This window comes from Phyllostomus hastatus, unplaced genomic scaffold (assembly GCF_019186645.2).
Source record: "Phyllostomus hastatus isolate PE091 unplaced genomic scaffold, TTU_PhHast_1.1 phas_contig_17, whole genome shotgun sequence".
Taxonomy (NCBI): domain Eukaryota; kingdom Metazoa; phylum Chordata; class Mammalia; order Chiroptera; family Phyllostomidae; genus Phyllostomus; species Phyllostomus hastatus.
In genome coordinates this window covers 22,478,897-22,505,464 of record NW_025333664.1, presented here as the reverse complement: position 1 = coordinate 22,505,464, position 26,568 = coordinate 22,478,897, and the positions used below count along the sequence as shown (strand labels likewise).

Genomic DNA, 26,568 nt, shown 5'->3' with positions numbered 1-26,568 from the left:
CAGTGCTCCAGAGCCTGCCCCCCGCACCCCCCCCCACTCGCCACCGCCGAAGACTGCTTCTGCAGGTGCCGCAGGGGCGCGAGAACTTCAGGCGTGCCTGAGAGGAGGGCGCCCCGGCTGCCCAGAGCAGCTGCGCGGCAGAGCTGAACCAGCACGCGGCTCTCCCGTTCCCTTGACCTGGGAAGAGATCTCTGCTTCTCGGCGTCTCCCAGGTGCACGTTCTGCCTCCTGCACAGGTGGGAGCAGCTTGAGCCTGGTTCGCCGCCCTGCCGCCTCAGGAGAATGGCCATATAAAGAAATCAGGCTGAGGGTTCTGTGTGTTTTCATGCTTTAATTCGGAGCTGTCTGCTGCAGGGACAGCTCTGTCTGAACAGAAGGACAAAGGAGACAAAAGTGACTACCCCTCCGTCCCTCCCCCCTTCCCGATCCCCCGATTCTGTCGAGGGGATGGCGGAACGTAAGAGTGCCCTGGGACGTGTCTGCACTGTGCCCCTAGGTCACCGAGGGGCTCATGAGGTCACTGGGCAGAGGCCCCGCAGTAGACCTTTGCCCCAGAACCTGGTCACTTGCCCACCCGTCCCTGCGGCGCCGTCAGACACCCTGCGCACGTGGGGATTGGGAAGGGTGTACAGTGAAAAGCTAAGGTGTCAGTGAACTCCGCTCGAGGCCAGCTCTGTGTGCAGAGTCCCAGCCTCGATGCTGGCGCCTGCCTGAGCCCGGACCGGAGAAGCAGCGGCAGGGCCGCTCTGGCCTGGAGGCTACAGTTAAGAAGCCACTTCTGGCCTTTGGGCTCCAAGGGACCAGCAGTCCCAGAAAGCAGCTCCTGGAAACACTGTCCCTTAGGATCCAATCAGCTCTGGCCGAGGCTAGGGAAGTGGAGGCCCCAGAGATTTCTGCTCCTGGAGCCGAGGGCAAGGGGGGAGGGTCACAGGCCGACAGGAGGAGGTATTAAGCAGGTATCTGGAGGATGAGCGCTCCACAGCCCGCCCCGGCCTTGCCCTCCAGTCCCACATTCCGTGCCCTGCACAGTCGGGGACAGGCTGCCGCCCCTCCGCCGCCTGGAGCTGCACATTTTGCATAGATGCAGACACTGAGCACACACACGCACACACATGGGAGCCCTCAGGGCCCCTGACCGCCAGGGTCCCAGGGTCTGCCCCAGGGCTGGCTGGTAAGCTACGTCCTCCACAAACACGAAGAAGAAAAGCCTGTCAAAGGCCCCACCAGCCCCCAGCCCCCAAAGAGAGGACCCTCAATGCTGTGGGCGAGGCCCCAGGGCCCAGACAGGCAGGTCTCCGGCTGGAGCAGGCTTGCGGGGTGGCAGCTGGCCCCACTCACCTCACCGGGAGGCCTGGGGTCCAAGCCCTGGCCAGACCTTCGCCAGTGGCTTCTCCAGCAGCCGGGACAGCGTGGACTGTGGCCCCAGCCCCGACCACATCCACCAAAACACAGGACACAACAGGAAGGCCACAGACAGCAAGACGCGGACGGGAGCGGAGGGGCTGTGCAGCTCCAGCAAATGCCGGCGGTGGAGAACAGAGTTTATGTTGTCAAGTAGAGTCATACGTTTATTTTCTCAGCAAAGCTTTGACTACTTCTAAGGAGACACTGCGCAGCTCCGTGAGCTCACGGCACAGGATGCTGGTGCCGCGGCCGGTCCCGGCTTGGCTTTGGATTGGGTTTGCCCGCTGCCCCTCTGTGCCATGACCCCAGCACCCTCGGGGCAGCCCTGGCCCGGCCCCAGGAGTTCGGTTTTGTTCGGCTGGGGCGGGGGCGCTCCACAGAGGATGGCTGGTCTGAGGCCCCGGCCGAGGAGGGGGGCTTCGGAGGCACAAGCGCGTGGCAGAGGGGCTGCTGCCCCCATGGCTGGGCGGCTGCCCACTCCCGGTGCATGCAGGCGCCCCCCCCTCGAGGGGGGGGCACGGGAAGGAAGGGCACAGAGCCCACAAGTCAGGAGATGGCTGCTGGAGCAGCGGGGGTGGGCAAGCAACCTTGGCAGAGAACCAGAGTGGCCCCTAGGCCCGAGGGGTGGGTAGGACACAGGGTCCCACCGACCCCCCTAAATGTGGGGCCTGACTCTGAAGAGCGGATGGGACAACTGGACGGGTGGAAACCTGCCGGGAGAAACGATGGGATCTGCTTTGTAACAATGGTAGTAGACTGTCAGCAGCTTTGCTGGGGGCCCAGATGGGGTCCCGGGGAAGGAGGGAGGACAGACAGTGAAGCGTCCCGGGCCTCCTGGGCTCCGGCTGGGAGTGGGGGGCTGCAGGGCTCCCGCCGGCCCCGCCCCACCCCAACCCGGGACAGGTCCCAGGGCACCTGCTTTGGCCTGGACCCATCTCGCCATTCGTCCTGCCAGAAATCCCCCCTAAGGCAGAAAAGTCTAAGAGTCAGGAACCCTCCCCCTAGAAAGTAAGCAGCCAACTTGCAGGAGATCCGGGGATGCATGGGAACCAAGCCCCAAAGTGAACATAGTGCAAAGCAGAAGTTGGTCCTGAGGCCCCTGAGAAAGTCAGGGTGAGCTCCGGGGGCCGTCGTGGCCTCTGACCTTCCGCAGCAGCCGAGGACTGCTGAGCCCAGCCCGGCCTCCCAGGCCGCAGGGCCCCACCTCCACAGGCCGGGGCGGGAGGACGGAGCCCTGAGCTGCCAAGCCCGCCCCCTCTCCCTGCGCCGGCCGCTGGCGGCAAACTCTCTGGAGGGGAGCCTTCCTACCCCAGCACCGAGCCTGCTTGGCTTAGTGTTCAGAGAAAGAATCACCAGAAACACCCAGGAGCGCCGGGGGGGGGGGGAGGAATGGATCGTGGGGTAGGTCTGGGACAGACAGACAGACAGACACAGAGCCCACACTTCCCTCTGCCACCTCTTGCCCATCATGGGCTTTCCAGCCGAGCAGGGGCAGACCGAGGAGGCCGGGGCTCCAGCCCAGGCCCGGCAGTTCCAGACCCGGCTCGGAGTCCTGGGTCAGGTGCCTGTACTTTTTGGGTCACAGCTGCTTCTTCTGAGGGGGTAACGCCGCCCTGAAGCTGGGCTGAGGGCGAGGGGAGGTGTGGAGCAATCAGGGGACTGAGCAGGATGGGGGGGCGGGGGCAGGGCAGCCGAGGCCAGCCTCCCCAGATCAATATACCAGAGGCTTCCTGAGCAGCGGCTGCCCTTGTGAGGGGCCAAGTGGAAGGGGCTGGGGTGAGGACCTCGCCAGCTCTCCCCCCCGCCCCCGCACTCTGTCCCACCGTGTGCCTCCCTGCCCTCCTCTCCTGTCCAAGCTGTGGGATGGTCTCCACCAACCCCCTGACTCCCAGCCCCCAGCACTGCTAACATCCTGAAAGAACCACTTCCAAATCAAAAACTAAATAAATAAGATGATGTCCCACGGGAATGTGTGAGAGGGAGGACGGCACCCCTACAATCAGCGGTCAGGCCACCGAGCCACTGGCTGGACCGGCCTCCTCAGAGCTGGGAGCCGCCACCGCCTGCCGTGCTGGGGCCAAGGGAGCGGCAGCTGATCCTGCGGATGGAGTGCAAGGCCACGGTGCAGCAGCCCCGCAGGAGGGAGCTGATGTTGTAAATGGGCTGGCCCTGGCGCCGCTGGGAGCGGCAGAGCCAGGCCACTGTGGGCACAGCCGGCACCACCACGGCCAGCAGATCCACAATGTAGTGGCGGCTCCAGTAGCTCTTAGGCTCCTTCTCAGCGGAAGCCGCCTCCTCCTCCTCTTCCACGGGGCACGCCACGCTCACCGAAAGGCGGGAGTTGGGGTTGGTGCCAGGCCGGTGCGGGGTTGGCCCACGAGTGATGGGCTCTGGGACCTCAAGCTCATCGCCCACCGTCACCACCACTGCTGAGCTGGGGTCTCTGGGCCCTGGGGGGTGGGGATCCGGCTCCAGGCACCTGTCCCCTGACAGGGGACCTGCCCCGCAGACCTGGGCCACGGCCACCTTCTCCAGGATGGCGTCTGGGTCAGGCTGGTACTGCACGAGGTCTGTCTGGATGGCGCGCTCCTGCATGCAGCTGGCCTGCACGCCGGCCTCCGTGCCGCAGAGCAGCTTCGCGTAGGCGCTGCTGGCCGGGAAGCGGGGAGCCAGGCTGAAGGAGCTGTTCGGGGAGGCCTCCTCGGGGCCGCAGTCCACCCCCGAAGACAGCAGGCTGCTAGCCTCCAGCACATCCGTCCGGCTCATCGTGTCATCGTTTGCCACGAAGCCACTATCGGGCCCGTCCTCGGTGTAGGAGCCAGGGTGGTCCCCGGGGGGCCGGTCCCCACAGACGGCTGGGTCACTGAGCTTGGTGTAGGTGGAGCTGCGGGTGAGGGAGCGGGCAGGAGAGCCGCCGGCCGACTCCCCGGTGCCGTCCTCCTTGGCCGTGCCGTTCTGGGCCACCTCCATGCTGTGCAGCAGCGTCTCCAGCTTCTTGTTCTGGATGTTGATGTCCACGAAGTACTTCTGCAGCCCCTTGTCCTTGTCGATCAGGTTGTTCTTGACGGTGTCGATGACCTGCTTGAGCTGTTTGATCTCCTTGCGGGCTTCCTTCAGGGCCAGCTGGGCTTCCACGCGGTGGCACTCCTCCTCGATCCAGTCCTCCTGCATGCGCGACAGCTGCGTCTTCAGGTCGTCGATCTCCGAGTCCCTGCGGGCAGACGAGACACACGGGCTCACTGCCTCGCCTGCACCACCACCACCACCGAGGACCGGCACGCAGGGACTGGCACTGAGCTCGGGGGGGCCCGAGCTGTTGCCACAGAGAGCTAAACACAGGAGGCACCACTCCACGCCTCCCCCCTTCTTGTCTTTACTCCCCAGGGGGAGTGAGGGGCGGGGAGAGGGGTCAGGTGGTGGAGACGGAGAGGCCTCCTCCTGGGTGTCAGGGAGAAGAAATGGCGGTAAGAGACCCCAGGCACTCCCACCCCAGAGGTCGAAAGGCTGCCGATGGTCCACATTCAAATCGATCACCTACAGAAGAGACTAGACAATAAAGACTCTTAATTTTAAAATGCTGCTGCTATAAAAACCTCATACACCCTTAAAAATCTTAACTTCAAACAACAAAATGAGCCCTGAAAGCTCTGCTCTGTAGAAAGGGACGTGGCCTCTGACTGGAGCCGGCGGGGCTGTGGAGATGTTACACGGAGGGACATGGGGCCAGAGGCCCAGGGAGGGGCGGTGACAACTCTGGTTTTCACGAGAGGAGTCACCACCGTCCCTCACGTGGACAGAGGAGGAGTGGGTGGACCAGGGGAGAACGGTGAAGACAGGGTGGTGCTCTTTGATCCAGGTAGGCATTTACTTCTTTTTTATATCCACTGTAAAGAGGAAAGCAAAACAAACAAACAAAAACCCAAGAAAACAAAACAGCGTGAGACAGGCACACAGCTGCTCCTGAGAGGAGAGGCCGTGCCCGGCAAAGCGGACAGTCAGCAGACTCCTCCTGTCCGGAACCTCGCAGGCCTTTCAAATCCCTGAGTCATGGATGATTTGGGGGGGGGGGGGCTCAGGGCAGGGGGACGAGTTAGGTAAGGACGCCATCAAGTCCAGAGGTAAAGCCAGGTGGCTGAAGGCAGTGAGAAGGGAGTGGGACTGGAATCCCCGCCCTGGGCGGCCCCCTCGGCACACCTCTCGGTGAGGTGGCGCATGCAGCCGCTCCTGCCCCCGTGCCCAGGGAACCCTCCAAGGGCCCAATGCCCCTGTGCGGTCGGGGGAGCCTGTCGGAGCGGTGGTCGGGATCAAGCACCGTGTATTTCCAGCGTGAGATCCCGAATTCAGCTCAGGGGACGGGCCCAGGAACCTCATGCCGCAGCCTGCAGAAGGGCCTGGGCGGCAGAGCTGCAGCGGCCACCAAGGTCATCAACCACACCACCTGGACAGGGACAGACCGCTCGCGGGACACAACTTGGTGACGGCTGCGAGGGCTGCTCTGGGAAGCAACAGCAGCCTGCCAACAGGTGTGCGGGTGCTTGCCCTTCCCTCCTTCCGTCTCAGGGTGGGGCTCTCTCCAGGCTGACCCTCCTCCTTGACCCTGAGCCCGGGGAGGACGAGTGAGTCTGGACAAAGGGTCTGCACACGCTCAGCTCTGCAGGCCCTGTCCCCTCTCCCTGGAGCCGGCAGGACCCGCTGGGAGCTAGGGCCTCCCAGCCTTGCCTAGAGCATTACTTCTGAACTGCGTCCTGAAGGATAAGTTGGCCAAGGGAGCAAGAAAGGCCACCGCAGGAAGTGGGGACACAGCCCCCGAAAGCACAGAGTGGAGAGAGTGAGAAGGTAGGTGCCGTTGGGATGGCCGGCTCCAAAGTGAGTACGTGGAGAGTGCGTGGAGCGTGACCGTAAAGCAGGAGAGGACCTGCCGCAGGTTCCCGCCAGGGTGGCGGGCAGGAGGCGGCCGGGGATTGAGGGGCAGGCCCGTCGTCACGAGGCATCCTGCCTAGCCACACAGCAGGTGGCCTGGACGGGAAGCTGTGAGATGGGCCGTGTCCTTCCTGAGGACAGTAGTGCGGACAGCCGAGCAGACCCGGGGCACCACCGACAAGGCTGGGGAAATAAAAACAGCAGTCCCGGCTCTGCAGACAGGGAGGCCCACAGAAGGCCACCTGTAACTCCCAGGGGTCAAACCACAGCAAACCCAAACTGGACGGGCTGTGCTCCAGTCACAGAAGATGCGGCCATGCATCTGGCCGGATGCCTCTGGCCATCCACAGTGTCCAGAACAGACAGATCTGTGGGGACAGCGAGAGTCGCGGCCGCCAGGGACTGGGGCGACTGCAGAGAGGAGGGGCATGGTTGCCACTGGGAGGGGGGTTTCTTTTTGGGGTGATAAAGTGTTCTGGAATCAGATACGGGTAATGGTGGCAGAATTCTGCGAACACAGTAAAAATAATCGCATGGTGTGGGATGCGAATTCCATTCCCATAGAGTAGTACAGAAAGAAGGAAAGATCTTGGAGGATGGGGTTGGGGTGGCCTGCCCTGCCCTGCCCTGCAGTGCCTCACGTGGCGCCCTGGCCAGCTCACGCTCAGCCGCACGTTAGAATCAGCACAGTCTGGAAAAGAGGGTCAAGGTGATGAGGAGATCAGGGGGCAGCTCGGAAGCTTCCATCGTGAAGACGGAGCCACCAGCCCAGAAGGGAGAGTCTGGGAGGGAAGCCTTGGCCCTCAGGTCTGGAGAACGAGCTCAGGTGGGCCTGAGGGGGGTCCTGGGAGACCCCTGGGCCAGGTGGGAGCTCAGCACAGAGTTTCTCCTGACTGTGCACCATCTATACGCAGATGAGGAGGAAGGCTTCTGGGGCCCGATCGGATGGGTCCAGAGTCCCCTGGTGACCGGCAGGGCCAATGGGTTGTATCTCCCCCAGAGAGAAGAGAAGCCAGGAAGACAGCCCTGTGCTCCACCCCCCCCACGTGGGGAGGAGCCAGGGAGAAGAAGGGGCCAAAAGGGGCTGCCAGGCCAAAGCCGGCACAGGCCTGGGGGAAGTCTGACAAGCCCACACAGGGGGCACCGCTCCCGCCCTGGCCCCAAGGGGCTACCTAGTCAAGGAGAGCAGCTGCAGGGAGGACGGGGACAGGCAGGTGCTGTGGACGTGGGCTCCAGCCGGGCTCTGCTGGGAAAGGAGCCCCCAGCCACGCCGCCCCTTCCCCCCAGAGGCACCCCAGGGCCCCGGCCCCTCGGAGTGCGGAGTGTGCCCCCAGGGTTGCCGAGGGCTGGCCCTGGCCGCTGCTCACCGGTCCTGGAGCCGGTCCTGCGTGTCCTTCAGCCTGGCCTTCAGGTGCCGGATGCACACCTCCTTCTGCTGCAGGGGGGTCAGGTACTGCTCGGGGGTGGGCGGCTTGATGCCATGGTTGTCGCTGCACAGCGTGTACTTCAAGGAGCGCCTGCAAGGGGACACTTGTCACCAGGAGGGACGGAGGGAAGGGCAGCGGCAGGAGGCCAGCCTCGCCACCCTGGCCCTCCCCCCCACCCCACCAGAGGGTTCCAGGTCAGCCTCCCCGACCAGGCCCGTGGGCGCTGGAGAACACCCAGCCCATTCTGGAAGGTGGGCTTTATCAAAGTTCTTCCGAGTGCAGACCGCAGCGTCAGAGCAGGGAGTCTCGGCTCCTCTCGCTGGGGTGGGGAGGCGTGCTGGAGAGCACAGGCTCAAGCCTGGTACCACCTCTGTCCATCCAGCCCCCCAACCTGGAGAACGGGTTTGGGGCTGGAAGCCGGGCTGGGACGGACTCTCCCTCCTCATCTGCACACACACATTCACTCTGGGCACATGGATTCCCAGTCTGTTTGCCCCTGCACACCCACGTACGTGACCATACACACGTGCGTGCCTGCGCATCCCACTGTCTCTCTGCCACCTCCGGGAACCAGCCCATGTGTGCACCTATACAAATGCATGTGCCCCTCTGTGAACACACATGTGAACACACGTGTGGACACTGCTGGCTCTGGGCACCGACACGCTGGACCCTGAGCCTGAGGGGGCAGCACTGCTCTGGAGGCCTGGTGCTCTGCAGCTCGAGGCGGCACAGACGCGTGCACGCACGGGTAAGCACACTGTTACCACCGGTGCGGCGGAGGAGGGAGGCCGAGGCTTGCACCCACGGAAGGAGGGCACCCCGACTCTGCCAGCGGACCACGGCCCGGCCTCCTTGACTCCCCACCTGCCGGCTATTCTGTCCACAGAGGAACCCCCTTGCATCTTGGCCTCAGAGCTCGGACATGTTCTCACACAGCTTGGCAGGAGACTCGCTGCCACCCAGCTCTGCTCCTTCAGGGGACAGGCACTCCCGGGTGCAGGGAGGGGCAATGGCATAGCATTTGGGCCTGGAAAAGGCAAGCCCTGGGGAAGGCCATCGGCTGCAGCTGGAGGCAGTTTTAAAAGTCTGGTAGAGGCTGCCTGACGTTCACTGAGGAAAACACACTCGTTCACTGTGAACTGTTGAAGAGAGAGTGGCAAGAGAGGTGGGGAGAGAGAAACGATCTTCTCCTTCGCACTCAACGAGTGGTCCCCACATTTACCTCTGGCCAAATCACACGCACCCGTTTTCTGGGTGGCCGAGGGCAGAGGGATGGCGTGGGCTGGGAGCTCAGGGGGTACCCCTCCGGGGGCTCTAAGAACCCTCTCTCCAAAAGAGAAGCCCACCAGCAAGCGTCGTGGACCCCGGAGGGCCCGAAGTCCCATGTGCCGGTCCTGTGTGTGCCCTCAGGCCCTGCAAGGGCTTCGGCTGGAGGGGCACAGCCCTGCTGTGAGAGAGAGGGGTCTTCTCCCCACGCCGAGGTTCAGGGGCCAGGATTAGTTCAGCGAGTAAGCGGAGAGGCTCAGAGAGGAAGTAACTGTTTTAGCTTTTTCACTTGCTCTCATGAGTATTTTCCCCCAATATAACATTTAACACTCATACATTTTTAGTCACTAGCTCTATCTTTGTGGGAAAAATTTATATATAGATAAGGAGAACAATGAACTACAATTCCTGTCTCTCAGCAACTCATGACTTGGAACGCCTGGCCCCCTGCTCCCCCAGCAGCGGTGGCTCTCGTAGGGGGCAAGAAGACCCTCCTGCTGAGGCAGCTCCAGCCCCGGGGCAGGGACTGTCCCCAGGGGCTGCAGTTACAACCTGCAGCACAAAAACCTGCCCCTGAAACCAAAGTGTTGAAGTTGCCAATTGTGTACTTTTTAAAACGTGAGTGCACGCACCCATCTTCCCCACGCCCTGGGTGTTGGAGCGCGGTGGCAGGTAGTGCTGAGGGTCGGGCCTGCATGCGTGTGTCACCCATCCTGCATGTGTCACCCATCCCACGTGTGTCACCCACCAGTCGTGCCACGATGGAAAACCCTGAGAACTGTTGCCTCAGCAGGAGCTGGGCATTGCTTCACACGAACGACTCCCTCTTCACCAGAATGGGCACGACGCGGCTTCCTGGGGGTGCTCTGGCCCCGGGGGCTGCAGACCACGTCCTCTGGCCCCTGACTCCCAAGTAGGACCCGAGTCCTCACGATGGCAGGCACCAGCTACGGGCCGCCGAGAGACGGCAACCCACTGGAGCCTCCGGGCGGTCAGCTCCATTTCACACACCACGGAATGGAGGTGGGAGGTGACCAAATCCCAAACCCGCGTTCTTGTGCCTCCGCCCGCGTTTCAGAGCTGGGGGAACAGGACTCTTCCATGGTTATGGCTCTAACTGCCTGGCCTTCGAGGCCCCGCTGCCCTCCCCCTGACTCCCCAACCCGGTCCTGCTTTGCGAGTCTCTGTGCGCCTTTCCCGGCAGCACAGCGTGGCCTTGGTCACACGCTTTGCTTTCCAGACCCACTCCACCTCTCTCGTCCACAGAGTGGCCCCCGGGGAAAGGAAGAGGACAGAGGCTGCCCCCCGACCTCACAGCAGGGAGAACACTAGCTCTCCCTCCTACCTGGTCCCGCCGCCTGTCGGCCACATCACCCAGTTCCAGCCAGCGAGGTGCACACAGAACTCGCTGGGGAAGGTGTCCCTTGTCAGAAAGGAAAACAGGACCCCTGGGGGCGGGCTGGGCTAGGCCAGGTCCCAGGCGGGCAGTTACCTGGGGGTGGGGCTGCTGTCACTGCCCTTGCAGGAGCCGGAGTTGCTGCTGCTGCTGAGAGAAGAGGTGCCGTAGGCATCCCGCACGCTCACGGGGGGAGAGGTGCGCCTGGAGGCGGGAAGAAGAGGCAGGTGCTCGTTCTGGCTGGCGGGCAGCTGCGGACAGTGGGCGAACACTGCCAGGCCGCTGCGGCCCAAAGGGCCCTGACTGCGGGGTCGCCGCCGAGAGAGAAGCAGAGGGAAACGGGGATGCACAGACAGGGGCCACAGAACAGACAGTGCACATCAAGAGGGAAAATCAGAAGGAGGCCAGTCCTCCTGGCTCCCCAAGACGAGAATGGAGGTTGGGCGGGGCGGAGGCCAAGGCTGGGGCCCCATCTGCCCTTAAAGGGGCCTCAACTTCCAGGGTCCTCAGAGCCGGGAGGAGGCCCCTGCAGGGGCTGAGTCCCAGGGGGAGAAGAATGGGGCGGGCAGGAGGAGCGACAGGAGGAGCAGCACACGGGGGCAGAAATGAAGGGCAGCCTGGCGAGTCGAGTGGAGGACTGCATGACACCCCCTCCCCTTTCTCCCCTCCCCCCAAATGGTGACGGTCACACAACACTGATGTCGGCAGGAACCCAACGGTTCACGTCCTCAGAGAACTTTATATCCACTCTGTCATTTGAGCCCTCACACTGCTCCAGGAGGAGGCGAGCGTGAGCAAGCCCATTTTAAAGGCAGGAAGACTAGGGAAGTGACTTGTCCGAAGACGCACTGCAAGTCGGTGGCGGAGTGGGCACTGCCCCTCCCCCCGTCCTCTGAGGCCAGGGTTCTGGGCCGGTGGGGGGGGACTCACCTGCGGGATCCGGCAGAGGCCCGTCTACTGCCCGACAGGGACATGGCCATGAGGCTGCGGGTCCGGGTGAGGGGCGGGATGGGCGGTGTCCCGGGGGCTGAGGAGAGAGGGCGCGTTGGGGGTGCCGCGGGGAGGGCTGGGCCAGGCCACGTCATCCTCTCGCTGGGGCCGCTGCCCGGCATGGCGTCTCCTCTCGCCCTTGGGCAGGACACCCGGGCTCCGGCCGCAGCTGGCTCCTGCCGCCCGACTTAGAATTGTCGGCGGAGCCCTGGGTAGCCAGAAATCACCAGTCCAACCCCGTGTCCTCCAGACGAGTGGCTGTGCCCCACAGAGAGCGGAAGCCTTGCCCAAGGTCACACGGGTGTTGGGGCAGGGCCTCCGACTGCGGCACAGCGCTGCGTCCTCTATGCTACGGGCCGGGCCCCCGGGCCCCTGACACTCGGACCCCACCCCTGCGCTGGTCAATCCTCCCTCCTCGGTGGGGGCAGCAGGCTGGAGGACTCCCGGAGCAGGACCAGGAACCCCAAATATGCTGGGCTAGTCTTGACGTCACCTTCCCAGAGTGCCCGTTGGCACGTGGCTCGGGCTTCCCGTCTACAGGGGAGACAAGACAGACCGACATACCAGCACACGTGTAGAAAGACACATGGATACACACAGTCACAAAAAGGTGCCATGGCCCTGCCATTCCCAGACGTGCTGCACAAGTCTCAGGGGACATGCTCAGGGGACCTATGCACAAGGCAGGACATGCAGCCAGGCCCTCCTGCGCACGCGCTGCACACACGCAGGCCCGCACCCATCTGTGCGAAAGCGCATGCTGACTGTGGCATGCACCAGGCACTGGGAACAGGCTCAGAGCAGATGAGGGCTAGGTGGGTGGGGGCAGGACCCCTCCCACGGGGCATCTCGGTGGGCTGGGCCCAGTGGGAAAGGACTGTGTCTGCACAGACCCATCCTTGGCCCTCTTGACAAGTGGGTAGGGAGACTCAGACTCTCTGGCTCCTGCCAAGGAGTCACTAGGCTCCTTTCTTGGGCAGGGGCTTGGGCTCCAAGGGCAGCCCTACAGGAGTTTAAGGAGGGGGACGCCCCCTGCTGGGCAGGCGGCAGCGCCTGCGGGGAGGAGGCTGCACAGCCTCCTGGAGTCCGAGGTGGGGGGGCCTGGGCTCTCTGCAGCCCACATGCTAGTCCTGGGCCAGCTCCAGAGACCCCCCGTCCTCTTCTTCCATGTCAGAGCAGGGACTACGAACGGTAGCCCGGGTTACAGGAGACTCGGCTGAGGACACAGCACTTCACACCTTCCCCCATGCTGGGAAACAAGCGTCCACCACGCCCCGCTGGCCGTCAGGCCCCAGGCCAAGCACGTTACGTACATCACGCCATGGACTCCTCTCAACAACCCTATGAGGAAGTGCTGTGGTTAGTCCCTTACAGATGAGTCCAAGACCCAAGGGACTTGCCCAAGTCACACCCTCTTGGTGGTGGGGGGCCGGATCTCAAACCCTGGAGTCCCTGGCCCAGGACACCGCCCCTTCCCACGTCAGGGCCTCCTGGGGTGGGGGTTCTGGTCATCCTGGCCAGCGGCGGGCAGCCTCCTGAGCAGACAAAGGCACTACTCAGGTGGCCCGTTTCCTGGGCGTGACACAGAGGCAGCCTGTTCCCCCGGAGGGCCTGGACACAGCCAGTATTGTCTACGCAGAGGTGTCGGATGCTGGCGCAGGAGCCTCTGACACCGTGCCCGTCACCTGAGCCGCCTGCCCCTGCTTGGCGACACATCCCACCCATCATGCCCCAATCCCCCAGGCAGGGCCTCTGGGAACCGTAGGGCCGGCTCTTAGAGGAGGAGCCACAGGACAGGGGCTGGGGTGACAACGGTGCCCCCACACTTCTCAGGAAGGCTGCCCGGGACTGACTGCTGCCTGCCCCTGAGCACACGGACTAAAACCCTTTGTGGCCAGGTGACCCCCTGCCTACTTCTTCAAAGAACACTCCTTCAAGGCGGTCAGGATTTGTTATCACATTTCGGCCAACGTCACACAGCTGCGGGACCGACAGACCCCAGTTTCTAGCCCAACCCAGCCTGGCTTCGCTGGCACCTTCCCAGCTTCACGCCCTTCCTCTGGCTTTCAGGAGGATGCAAAGCGGAGACTGTGCCTTCAGGAGGACTTCCCAGCAGAGGCAGGGCTCGGATCTGAGGATGAGCCTTGCGCTTCCAGGCCAGCTCGGATGAGGGCTGCTGAGTGGCTCAGCCTGGAAGGGCCAGGTGGGGATCTAGGCCTGGGCAGGCAAGATGCCTGGAGTGCCTTGGAGCTGCGTGTGGCCGTGGCACAATGAGGGCTTTGTCCGGCCGCCTGTCTCTGCTCCTACCTTGCTTGGCAACCCTACGCCTCCTCCTCTTGAGCTCCGTCTTCCTTCCTCTCTGGCCGGGGGTGGGAAAGGGACTGCGTTCGTATCTGGATAGAGCCAATAGTCTCCTGGGAGGCCAGAGCCAGCCATTCATCCAGAACGGAGGTGGAAGTGGCATTTCCCCTGCAGGGATCAGACCTCGTAGGCAGGGGTCCCTCGTGGGAGGGCAGAAGTCACCCAGGCCCACAGGGAGCCACCCCTGTAGGATCCAGCTCAGAAGTCTCAGTGTGGGGCCTGTGAGCTCTCAGTTCCTCCCCCCCTGTAGGCCCCAGAGAGGAGGCAGGTTGCTATGGCATTTGTCACTGTGCTGCCTGCTCGGCCTGGAGTCCCACAGGCCAGTCCCCAGGTGGCCAGAGGCTGCCACTTGGAACGGAGGGTGGAAAGCAAACCCTGAGCCGTGAGGAGCTGGGCGCAGAGTCCCCTGTCACCTCAACCGCAAAGCCAGGCCAGGCCAGCCCTTCGCACTCCGGCTCCCCCCATCTCCCCACGGCCACTGCTACGTCGCCCCTCCGATCAGTCCCCCACACACCCAGCACCTCCTGAGGACCTACAACAGGGGCGCAGGGGACACCGCAGGATCCGGGAAACCGAGGAGGGAAGACACGGAAATAGAGCCGACAGATGTGGGCTCCAATCCGGCTCCGCCGCCCTCCAGCTGCACGGCTTGGGCAGGTCACACCGCCTGTCTGAGCGTGAGCTTCCTCATGCGTGCTCGGAGCCACACCAGAGTGCGCCTCATGCGTCACCGTGAGGACAACACGGGATAACACACACGTGGGGCTCAGCCCAGTGCCCGTCGCACCATCGCCGCCACCCCTCAGAAACGGCGACGGCCGGTGTTCTGGAAGTGCTCACTGCCACGCAGTGTGAACTTCAAAACAGAAACGCATTCAAGGAACGAGGGTAGCCTCAGGAAGGTCAGGGAAAGCTTCTTCTAACAGAAATGTATGCTGGGTCCTGAAGGGTGAATAGGAGCTCACCAGGCAGAGAGAGTGAGTGGGAAGGAGGAAGCCTGGGTGAAGACCGCGACCCTGCAGCAGAGCTAGTGGCTCAGGCCACCGGGACGCCTGCTGAGGGCAGTCACAGTGCGGGGTGAGGCTGCTGACGGCGAGGCCCAAGCCCACAGAGCTACCTAGCCAGGACCTCGTCCTGGAGGCCACAGAGGGGCATGGAGGGACCTTAAAAGGTGGAGGAACACAATCGGATCTGCATTTTACAAAGCCCCTGGGTCGGGGGCCTTTGTGGAGCAGGGCTGGGAAGGGATGAGAGCGGAAGCAGGGAGCGGAGTCAGGGGGTCATCAGAAACTCCCCGGTGAGGAAGCAGAAGGGCCCAGACCAGGGCGGCGGTGGGAGCAGTGGAGAAGGGGGCCTGGAACGTCCCCCAAGTTCACCAGAGGCCCCCGACTGAGTGAGATCAGGGTAAACTCTTGAGCCTGGCGCCAGGGCCCTCTCCTCTGTGCCCTTTTCATCCTGCTCTCGCTGCCCGCTGACTCCCAGGGAGCCCTGTTATTCTAGATTCGCGCCCACATCTCTGCATGGACATCTGCCCACCCTGCAGCCTGCGGCACTGTCCCTGCCCTGTCCTGGGCATGCACCACATGCTGGGACCTCTCCTGGGCTCCTGGTCTGGGCCCCTCAGCACGCCACGCTCGGTCGGAACACCTCCCTCTGGGGGATTTCCTAATAATAAGCACAGCGGACACACAGCTGCAATCAACACAGTGGTTCAAACGGGCACGTCTGAAAGCCAACGGGTGGGATCAGGTGGTCTTGAAGATGTTTCTGGATCTAACACGCTGATCCCAGAGTGACAGGATTCTAGGGCAACGAATGAAGGGGTGGACCTCCAGGGGACGCTTTCTTCCCCTTTGACGACAAGGACCCCTGGGTTTCTGGTTCCACAGCCGCAGACGTGGGAAGCTGCATTCTTCAAAGAGACACGATGGCATTTTATGGAATCAGCAAGTCACGAGGGAGAAACCGGGTCCTTGAGTTAATCTAGTATTGTAGCTAAGTGAAAGTCCCTGCATATACCATAAATTATCTTTTTTCCAAAGCATCAGCCGTCAATAGAAGAAAGCTACCCTAAAATCTGGCCCAGGGAATGAATGATCCGCGTCTGAGGACTCAAGCCTCTGGTGGCTGTGGAAAGCAGAGCATGACAACCAACAGAACAGAACCTGGGGGTCAGGGATAGGGGGAGGTCCTCTCGCTGTCAAGGCAACGGGAATGCAGAACATCCCACCCATCGAACAGCGGAGTGCCTGGACTGGCACTGGCGGGTGCTCCTAGAATGCTAATGCAGAGAGAAGCGAGAGATGAAGGACGGCCCAGGAGTGTCCTGGCTGCCTCACTCTGGCCCTCACAGGACTAGTGCTGGGGCGGTTACTCAGGGCTGAGCTCAGTAAACCTTCCACTGGCTTCGCGGCCCCATCAGCCCCCACGTTCCTCCTCGCTGTCAGCGAGACCCGGGACCGTTCTTCCTGGCCTTGGGAAGGGAGGCAGGGGCTGCATTTCTCCAGCTTGCCTCCTGTCTCCTACCTGAGCTTCCCCTGGAGCTGGAACCACAGATGGGAGCCACTGGACCCCTCCTCCTCACCGTGGCAACCCCGCACAATGGCAGGGCAGGCCCGCCGCGGGGCCAAGGCTGTCTGGCTTCCCCGGCAACCAGGCTGAGACTGGCAGTCAGACTGGGATTCCAGGGCTTGGAGGGCACGGAGCCCCGTGGTCTAGACACCCCCAGAGAACGAGCGTCTGGGGCTGCTGAGGGGCGAGCCCCGGCCTCCTCCCCAGCGCACCCGAGGGGGCCCCTCTTGCACGTGGTCCACGATGGACTATCTGAAGGAAGACCACTTTTTACAAAGGTTTTGTGGGTTAAAACTCTACATAATACGTTATTTCCCACAATGAGATACTACTTCACATCCACTAGGATGGCCGTAATAAAAAAGACGGGCAAGTCTCGGTGAGAATGCGGAGAAATGGGAGCCCTCACGCAGTCGCTGCTGGTGGGAGGTAAAGTGGTGCGGCTGCTCTGGGAAATGGTCTGCGGTTCCTCCGGAGGTGAACACAGAGTTGCCACGCGACCCAGCAGCCCCACCAGGGGGTGCGCGCTCCAGAGAACAGGGACGAGGTGTTCCCACAGAAACCTGCCCAGGAACGCTCATCGCAGCACGACTCACGGCAGTCGGAAGAAGGGCACCCACCGACGGACGACGGGGGAGCAGATGCCGTGCGTGCACAGGACGGAACATTGTCCAGCCACGAAAACTAGTGAGGCCCTGATGCATTCTGTCACACGCACGAACACAGGCTCAACCTCAGGCTAAATGAAAGAAGCCGAACCAAAGACCACATGTTGTACGATTCCAGGTACAGGAAACACCCAGCACCGGTGAGTCCAGAGAGAGGGAGAGAGAGAGGGAGAGCGAGAGAGCCAGCAGACTAGTGGCTGCCCAGGGCTGGGGAAGGAGAAACAGGAAATGACTCAATTGGTATGAAGTTTCTTTTTGGACTGATAAAGATGTTTTGAAATTAGATAGTGGTGATGGATACACAACTTTGGGAATACACTAAAAACCCTTGCCTTGTACATTTTAAGAGGGTGAATTTTATGGCATGTGAATGGTATCTCAATAAAAACAAATGAAAACATCTAGGAAATGTCTATTTTAACTGAACAGCGGGGAACGGACAGCAGGGTCCAGGGAGGGGAGGGAATTGCCCGGGGAGGTGACAGGACAGGGCCTGGAACCAGCCCTCCCCCGTGTACCTGACATCGGGCTCTGCCCTGGCGCCCCGGCTCCGGGTCAGCCTGGAGGAGACAGCCACTGAGGCCACCCCGTTGGAAGGCTCTGCAAATGCACACCCCATCTGATCCCCTGGGGAGGGAGGGCAGGTAGAGCCTATTCCGTGTGATACCGGGAAACCCAAAGCTGCACCGGCTGTAAGATCACTCAAGGTCGTGCCTTGGACTTCCAGGTCACACGCACCCATCCTGCTACTGCATCATGAAGGTCTCATGATACAAGATATCTGGGGTGCGTGTCATTCAAAGGCTGCGTAAAAGAGGAAAACTCCACCTTCCCAGGAGACTCTCAGACCACGGTGAAATGAGGGGGTTGTGGCCCTACACCCTGACCTCCTCGAGCTTCCAGAAAAGCAGACCTCACAGGAACAGAAGGAAGGCAGGGCGAGGAAGACCATGTGAGTCTTTCCCTGTACCTCCAAGGATCAGCCACGGGGGCCAAGGAGAAGCCCTCACCATGAGGACCACCATTCTCAGTTCTTGCAACAGCTGCTGCGACCCAGTCTTTAGCCCACTGGGTCCTGTGCCAGTCCACCACTGAGAGGCCCTCAGCTCTCCTCGAGCCACATCACGTGGTCCCTCTTGGTGACCTTGGGCCTTAACCTCTTGCAGTCCCAGCTGCTTCATGTATTCGGTGGGAATCTCCCTCCTGACCCTGCCTGTCTCTTTGGGATCCAGCCAAGGCAAGGAATGCAGGGATGGGGGACGTTCTTGGGCAAAAGGAAGACTGAACACTTCTTGTTATTACAACCACCGCTTCTTGAAGGGGATCTCTCTCTCTTTTTTTCTTCTTCAGAGATAGCCTTTGCTTTTCCCCCTGAGGTCAGAGCAGGCCCAGGGGGTGAGTCTGCAATTCCATGCACCTCTGCCAGGCCACCTGCCGTGGATGGCTCTCCAGGGTGATGTCTGGCAGTCCTCCAGCACTGGGAGAAGCAGCAGGTGGAGCGCTGGTTTCCATCCCTCCGCCAGCCGGCTGCATGCTAGGGCCACCCCTCTGCAGCCAGCCATGGGGAGGAGTCGGAAACAGAGGGACCGTGGGGCCAGTCCCAGCTCGGTGGCTGCCTGGCAAGTGGCTCCTGGCAGATGGAGGCCCTTCAGCGACCTTGGCTGCAGCATATGCTTCCCTGGGCTTCCCGGCTGATAGAGCTGCCAAGCCTCAGCCTGGCTCTTGGACCTGCCCCTGCTCCTGAGGTTCCAGCTCCAAGGCATCACGGGAGGGGGAAGAAGATGGGGCCTCCATCTCCATGGATTCTCCCTTTCCCCCAGATCTCTGTCCTGGTTTTCGGGGTTCTTGCGTGGGTGCCCTCCCGGCTTTTATCCCAAGTACCAACAAGGGCTAACACACTCTCAGAATTCTAGAATGGAAAGGATACTGGCTAGACTTTGTCACAGCCCATCGTTTTATGAGAGAAACTGACCCCCAGAGAGAGTCTGTGATTTGTCTGAGGTTGCCTAGCAAGCGGGGTCGGAGCCTGGGCTGGGAGCTTCACTCCCGACTCTAGTGACACAGCTTCTGCACCACAACCTCCGCCCCTCCCTCGCATTTGAATCCAGGCAAAAGTGTGATAAAATAAGAGCAAAACACAGCTTTATGAGTAAAGGAGTGATGGAAGGAAAGCCTAGAGGCAAGACAGGAGCAGTCTCACCACTCTCAGGCAGCTCGCAAAGGACACAGACATTGTAAAACAGACACTGACTCCAAGGCCCGGGAAGACAGGAACGCCACAGCTGACCACAAACACCGGCCCAGGAGCAGCAGCAACAAGGTTCAGCTCTGACTCCACACTTCCTGGACTGACACAACATGAGAAATGATGCCCAGTCTTCTTGTTCTCACGGTTAAGGGGGACTGGGAAGCAGACCAATTCTTAAGGAGAAATAAAGCCCTCCCTAAAACGAATGCTAAAAGAAATATTTTTGCATGGGGTTTGCTGCAGGGAAGAAGGCTGCGGGTGGGGGGGCGGGTGCAGGGGGGAACGGGGTCCTAAGACAGAGGAAAGCTGAGGCCCTCGGAGCTCACCCAAGTCGCCCTGGGTGTGCTGTGCGTCACTGGCTCGAGGGAGAAGGACCTGTGGAACCCAAGGACCGGAGAGCTATGGGGACGTGGCGATGGATCCCATCTGCCCGGGACCACTGCCCTTTCCAGACAGGTAGTTTCCGACTCAACCTGAAATCAGAGAGCTTCCGCCTTCCTGGGGATCCAAAACTGGGAACCCCGTAAACTCACTCTCATTCATTTTTTTGTCTCTCTCACTCACACTCATTTCCTTTCTCTTTCCCTCTCCTGGCATTTCATGACAATCTGGTCCAACTGCCACATTTTCTAAGCAGAAAGCAGAGGACTTGCCAAAGGCCACGGTGTGAGCTACAGGAGCAGGCGCACGAGGCTGAGAGCCAGCTGATCCCGGTCCCACCGAGCCCTCTGGACATGCTGCTCCCGTTGGAAGCCAAGTCTCATCTACCTCCTTGCAGTTCCCGGAAGCTCTGCGTGGAGTTGCTACCCACGGAGTCAGAGGCCTTCGTCTCTGCTCCCAGACCCTCTGCTCCCCAGCTGCCAGCTTCTCGGCCATCCGCGCGGCTGACTCCTGTCCCACAGATTTCCAATGGCATTTCCCACGTCAGGCTGAACTTGCTTGCCTTGGCTAAGGCCCAGGGCCTTCGACAGGACCCCACACGGCTCGGGCTTGCTGGAAGAGGTCTGGAAATTACAAACTCCTCTTCTAAGAAGTCCTCCCTCTCTGGAGAAGCTGTCACATGTGTTAATTTAGCTATAGTGAACATTTAAACATCTTTTAAAAGGGAGATCCTGTAAATACCTATGTCCTATTTAAAAAGCCCTTTGTTGCTGAGAGGCTGACTAACCAAAGAAACTGTGGCTTTGGGCTCAGATACACCTGGTTTTGAATTCCAAGCTCCACCACGCACCACCTTCATGGCAGTGGGAATGCCACTTCACTTCGCTGAGCCACAGCGCCTTCTGTAAGGCGGGGCGGATTACCACTGTGTGTGAGCACTGTCAAGGTCAGCGAGAGCGCATGCCCGATGCCTCGCATGGACCTGGTACAGGGGAAACACTCCATGACCTGTAGTGATTATTTATTCTCTCAAATACAGTCTTTTAAAAAATTCTTATCCAAGGATACGCTTATTGATTTTAGAGAGAGGCAGGGGAGGGGGGAGAAAGAGAGAGAGGGAGAGGCAGACATCAATGTGAGAGAGAAACATTGATCGGTTGCCTCCTGTATGAGCCCTGATGGGGTGGAATCCACAACCTAGGTGTGTGCCCTGACCAGGGACCAAACCCACAGGGCATTTTGGTGTACAGGACGATGCTCCAACCAACTGAGCCCTTGGCTGGAGCCACCTAAATACAGTCTTATTCTTAATGTTCTTTATATGTAATTACATCCTTATCCCACTCCAAAATCTTAATCTGAAATATTGTGATATTTTGTATCTCAGGGGTCCTTGACTACAGAATCGTTTATATCTACTTAGGTGTACTGGCTGTAGAGGCCAGTGAACATGCATGAGGGCGCATGGCAAGTAGGTGGTAATGCCGAGAGTGGGACCCAGAACCCGTGCCAGCGGCCCCTGCAAATGACACCTGCACTCAGCAAATCCAATTAGTCAGCAACTCCGAACCCCGACGGCAGCCCCAGAAAAAGATGGAAGACACAGAGCTGATCCTTCTGATTTGCGAATTCTGAGACTGAATTCACTCGCTCCCTCCAATTTATTGGCAACCCTCAAGTCAGCACTCACAGTTCTTGCACAGTCATTCTCACACATGCGCTGTGCAGTAGAAAAAGTCACTTTGGCACATTCCAGCACATTGCCACTTTGATCTAACGGAGCATCTTAAAGTGACTTGGTCCAGCACAGGAACTCCTGCTCTGAATGTGATGCCCTCAGCACCTTCTGCTCCCTCCTGGGCCAAGCCACCACCTCTGTCCTGGGCAAGGTGGCAGTCTCACCCCTGCCACCTCAACACAGTGGCCAGAGGGATCCTTCAAGAATATGAATCAGATGATGTCACTCCTCCACTTGAAACTTCTTCCAATCCTCCCATCTTGTTCTCACGGTTACGGAGACTGAAAGCTCTTGTATTGGAATAGAAGCCCAGGTCCTTACTGTGGCTAAGGTAAGGCCCCGCCCCCTCTCCCTCTGACCCGCCTACCGCTGCCCCTCATTCATGCTGCTCTAGCCACGCTGCCAGCACCCACTCAGGGCCTTTGCATGGGCTGTTCCCTCTGCCCAGCGTATTCTCTCTCTCCCTTCAGGTCTTCGCTCCCACGTCACCCTCTCAGCAAACCGACCTTGCCCAATTCGTTTAAATTACAACCCTCACTGCCCCAGTACTCTCTCTCTTCCCATGCTTTATTTTCTCCAGAGTCCTTATCAACAGCTAATATGTTTATGTATTTATGTTGCTTACTGTCTCTGGACTGTAAGCTCCAGAAAGGCAAGAATATTGCCCATTTTGTTCTTTATTTAATTCCCAGTGCCCCGTGCACCACAGGCCTTCAGTAAATATTTGCTGAGTAAATGTGGAGGTCTACACTCATTGATGGTGCCACCCGAGTGAGGGCGAGCTCCTCAGTAAGTCAAAAAAGGGGCAAAAAAAAGTTCTGTGGCTCTTTGTTCATAGTATTATGTTTTTTTTTTCTTAACACATAGCATCCATTTCGGTGGCTTGTCTCTCCTACTAGATCATGAGCCCAAGGGTGTCAGTCACCTCTGAATCTTCAGCATCTGGCAGGGTCCCGAGTGCTCAACTCCCAATAACAACACCTTCTGGGAAAGCATGAATCCAAGCGGCATGGTTTCCAGCTGCCCTTGCATCAGCAGCTGGCTGGGCACCGTCTTGAGTGTGCTCCACATTTATTCTCTCAGTTCCCTCTTATGTAGCCCCCCAGGCTATAGGGTGTTCTTTCCATTTTACCCGAGAGGAAGCTTGGGCTGCGGAGACCAGTGAACCTGCATGAGGGCGCATGGCAAGTAGGTGGCAATGCCGAGAGTGGGACCCAGAACCGATGCCAGCGGGCCTCCAAATGACACCTGCACTCAGCAAATCCAATTAGTCAGCAAGCCCAACCCCCTACGGCAGCCCCAGAAAAAGGTGAAAGACACACAGCTGATCCTCCTGATTTGCGGATTCTGACTCTGAGAATTCACCCGCTCCCTCCCATTTATTGGCAACCCTCGAGTCTGCACCCATGGTTCTTGCATGTCAGTCTCGGACATGCGCTGAGCACGCCTGATGCCCATGTGAGTTGCCTGATGCCCCCGTTTTCCGCTGAGGTGGAACATGGCAACCTGCTTGTTTCATTTCTCAGTCCCTCAACAAGCTTCCTTTCTGTGGTCTATCAGTGTCACGTGCTTTTGTTGACACTGCTGTTTAATGCGGCCCACAGGTGCAGGGCTGATGTGCTGTCTAGTGTCCCTGCGATGTGCCTGACGGAGAAAATGTGTCAGAGAAGCTCCGTTTGGGTATAAATTACAGGGCTGTTGGCATGAGCTCAATATGAATGAATCAACAATCTATATTGAGGAAGGCGTCCTTAAACAGAAATACACACAAAACGAGGTTATGTATTGATCAGCTGATGAAACTGCTGTGCCCGGAGGCTCACGGGGACCTGGCCCTATGTTCTCGGGGACAACGTTCGTACTCACTAGGTCAGGGTCTGCAGTGGTTCTGCAGAACACAGCCATTACCAACAATGAGAATCGACTGTACTGGGCACACCTGTCCAGTCCACAGACGTGCACACATTAGGTCTAGTTGTGTTCACGCGCACGTGTGCACACGTAATCACACTCACCTGCGTGCTCTCCGCTCCCTGTTCCAAACGCTGTCGGGAGCACCGGTGGTCCCCGCAGGGGCGAACGACTATCACGCATGCGCACAGTGGGTACTCAGATGTGCCTGCGTTCGCGGGGCGTTAGACGCCTTCAGCCCAGTCACACTGAGGGCCCCTTTCCTCATCTGCACGTGAGGTTAATCATTGCCAGGACCAGGAAGTGAGGTCAAGCTGCCAGCACAGCGTCTGGCACACAGCAACCCACAAGCCGCAGCTGGGACACAGTTTCTGGCAGGCAGCAGGACAGCCTTTTAAGGGCTGCGTATTTGCCTAGGGCGTGCGCGTGGGCCCAGGAGAGCCGATCTTAGGGCCTGTTCCTCCTTGGCACACTGACCTTCCTGCTTTGGCAGGCCTGGCCTCCTTCTGCCCAGCGCTGATCTCCAGCAGGGTGTGTGCAGCACGAATCTGGAACCGCAGGGGTCAAAGCCAGAGGGGCTCAGAGGCAGATGGCCGCAGAGGTCCCTGACATGCAGCCCACAGTTCCTGTCGTGCCCGTAGATGACTTTCCTTGTATGTGCATGCATTTTCATTCTAGTCAACGTTTATAGATTGAGAGCTTTCATATTGTAATAGGTCCAGATTTCTAGCTTGTCTTGAAGAACCCCAAAGATCCTGCAGACTGTGCGCCTCATTCTAGCATGGCAAAGGGGGACCAGCATTTTATCGGAGCTCTTGCTCTCGCCCCTGGGCTGTTGTGGTAGCTGCCCAGCGCTGGAGCCCGAGGCTTGCAGCTCTGAACTCAGGGTGCTGGGATGCACAAGGAGGCCCGGGAGACAGGACAGGGGACTTAGGCCGAGGGGGACATCTGTGCAGGAAGAGGCTGCTGGGTTAGAGAGGCACAGCAGAGAGCACCGGCTCTGGCTGCAGGCAGCAAACCGCTCCTCTTCCCACCTGCGGGCACACACCGGCCTCCCCGCCCTGCAAGAGACACTCCTGCACGGCTCTGTTGACACAGCGCTCTCAGGTGTCCCTCCCACCGGCCTCTGCCTCTGAGCAGGCAGGGACCATCACGATCACAGGGGCCCCGGGGTGGCCTGCAGTGCCAGGGCGCTGTCCTCTGGCAGGCTGCAGCTGGGAACCTGGTTCTGAGCAGGCTGACCATGAACTGTAGCTCCCTCATCTGCAAAACGGGGTTTCAAGGGTGATGATTGCATCAGATAATGCGGCGCAGGGCCTGGCGCACACTGCCCGGCGAGCACTAGCTTCCCTCCCTTATTTTATACACCAAGGCCCGGAGACAAGTGAATAATTCATCCCGAGAAGGTCACGAATTAAAACGTGCTCCCTTACCTCTGCCTGGGTGTGTTTCAAATGTTAAATATATTTATGACTGTAGTTATTACAGGCTAAGAGTAGCATATACCTTTAAAAAAAAACTTCCAGTTTTGCCACTTAAAGATAAAAACCACTGGTTAATTTTCTTGTTGTCTCTTCTAGTTTTTTTTCTAGGCACAGAAGGAAATTTTTTTTTGGGGGGGGTAGTTAGTGTCATACAGTTATAACCTTTAAAGTCACACAGTTCATGGTATATATGAACCTTTGTATCTTTAAAAAACTTAACACAGTTTAAGAATTGCCCATACTATGGTACGTGCTTTATTAGAATTATGTTATGGGCTGCATAATATTTCATTTCATGGCTCCACTGTAGTTAACACTCCCTCTCTGTGGAACATGTAGACTTTCTCCCTATCACAAAGAATGCTATAACAGATATCTCTGTGCATAACTATGTTTCCATATTTAGATTCATTTCCTCAGGATGGGTCCCTGGGGGCTTTGTAAGGTCAAAAAGTGTAAAGAGGCTGCCAGACTGCTTTCCTGGAGGCTGAGTGGCCAGCTGACTCTCCTGCCCCAGAACACAGGCACATTGGCTGTGCATTCCACGAGACAGTCCCACTGGCACGTGGCCTTGCCTCCTAAAAGGCAAGGAGTTCAAGTTCGCACTCAAGAATTACCCCAGATGATCCTTCTGTCTCCTCGGCCCTGTGGCGAAGGGGAAAACCGAGGCCCCCAGGAGAGACCCAGCTCGAAGTGGCCCAGCTCCCAGACTGAAAGCAAGTCCCCCCAAAGCGTCTTCCCTCTCGTGACGCCAGGGCTTCTCCGTGGGGCAGCTCTGGGAGGGCCATCTCGATCCACATTTACCGAGTGCCCGCTGTGCTGGGTCCTCCTCTGACGGTCCCAGTAACCGGGTCAGGGAGGGGCTGGGTGGAGGAGGGCGAGAGTCTCTTGCACAGAGCTCAGGAGGGGGGACCCTTGTGCAGGGCTCTGAGGGGTGGATGCACAGCTGCCTGTGCAGGAGCACTCCATTCAAAGCAGGGGACGGAGGGGGCGGGGGAGGAACCCTGCAGAGGCCTGAAGGGGTGGGACCCAAGGGGCAGGGTGTTGCAGACCAGATAGTGTGGGGGCAGGAGGGGAACAGGGCGCAAGGCTGGGAGTGCCAGCTGAGCCTGCAGGAAGAAGTTCTGGGCAGAGGAATGATGAGGTCAGGTTTACGTTGCAGGGGACGACCCTGCACCAGCTCTGATGAGAGGCACCAGGACAGTGAGACGGATATGGAGGATGGTGGGGGTTGGGGAGGGAGAGAAGCAAAGATGGATTCAAGGGAAACGTTGGAGGTGGACTCTCCAGGGCCCCGGGGCGTTGGGCTGTGGGGAACGTGGGACAGGGCAGAATCATGGCGGTGCCTGGGCCTCTGGGTAGGTGGGGCTGATGGAGGATAATCGTTGCCTACCAAAGGTTCAGGGCCCCCTTCCCTTAATAACAAAACCCCATTTTTGTTCAAGGGTGGCAATACAGCCAGCTTAACACACACAAGTCCCCAGAGCGACAGCGGCCTGTGCACCATCAGCGCTACGCCTGCACTTGAGAATCTGGCTAGTTGTCCCGCAGCCTGTGACCGCCGCCAGCGAAGTGGGCGCCCTGCGTTCAGTGGCTGGGAGTCTTCCCAGCTGCTGGGAAGGGCTGCGCTGAGAATCAAGGCCCAGCCAACACCTGCTGAAGGGAGCCAGGCAGCCAGCCAGGTGCCCTGGAGTCCCGAGAGTCCCACACACCAGCCAGGGACCAGACAAGGGGCCGTGGGAAGAGCCATCTCCCCGGGGACACAGCAGACAGACCACAGCAGTGGGGGCCACGACACTC

At 59.7% G+C, this 26,568-nt stretch overlaps 1 protein-coding gene across 8 annotated transcripts in view; it reads right to left on the bottom strand.

Moving 5' to 3' along the window:
• Window positions 1-323: 323 nt before the first annotated feature.
• SNPH (syntaphilin) overlaps window positions 324-26,568 on the bottom strand; it is a 38,864-nt gene continuing 12,619 nt past the window's right edge. For 2 of the 8 annotated variants that reach the window (XM_045833451.1, XM_045833453.1), the window contains 4 exons: window positions 11,347-11,443; window positions 10,513-10,719; window positions 7,692-7,841; window positions 324-4,615 (listed from right to left, as the gene is read on the bottom strand). In XM_045833451.1, coding sequence (XP_045689407.1) covers window positions 3,445-4,615; window positions 7,692-7,841; window positions 10,513-10,719; window positions 11,347-11,443 — 1,625 coding nt within the window. In that variant the 3' untranslated portion in view covers window positions 324-3,444. Of the gene's footprint in view, window positions 4,616-7,691; window positions 7,842-10,512; window positions 10,720-11,346; window positions 11,941-12,719; window positions 12,748-13,713; window positions 13,876-26,568 lie in introns of all 8 variants that reach the window. The other 6 variants (XM_045833449.1, XM_045833446.1, XM_045833452.1 and 3 more) reach the window with 6 other exon arrangements.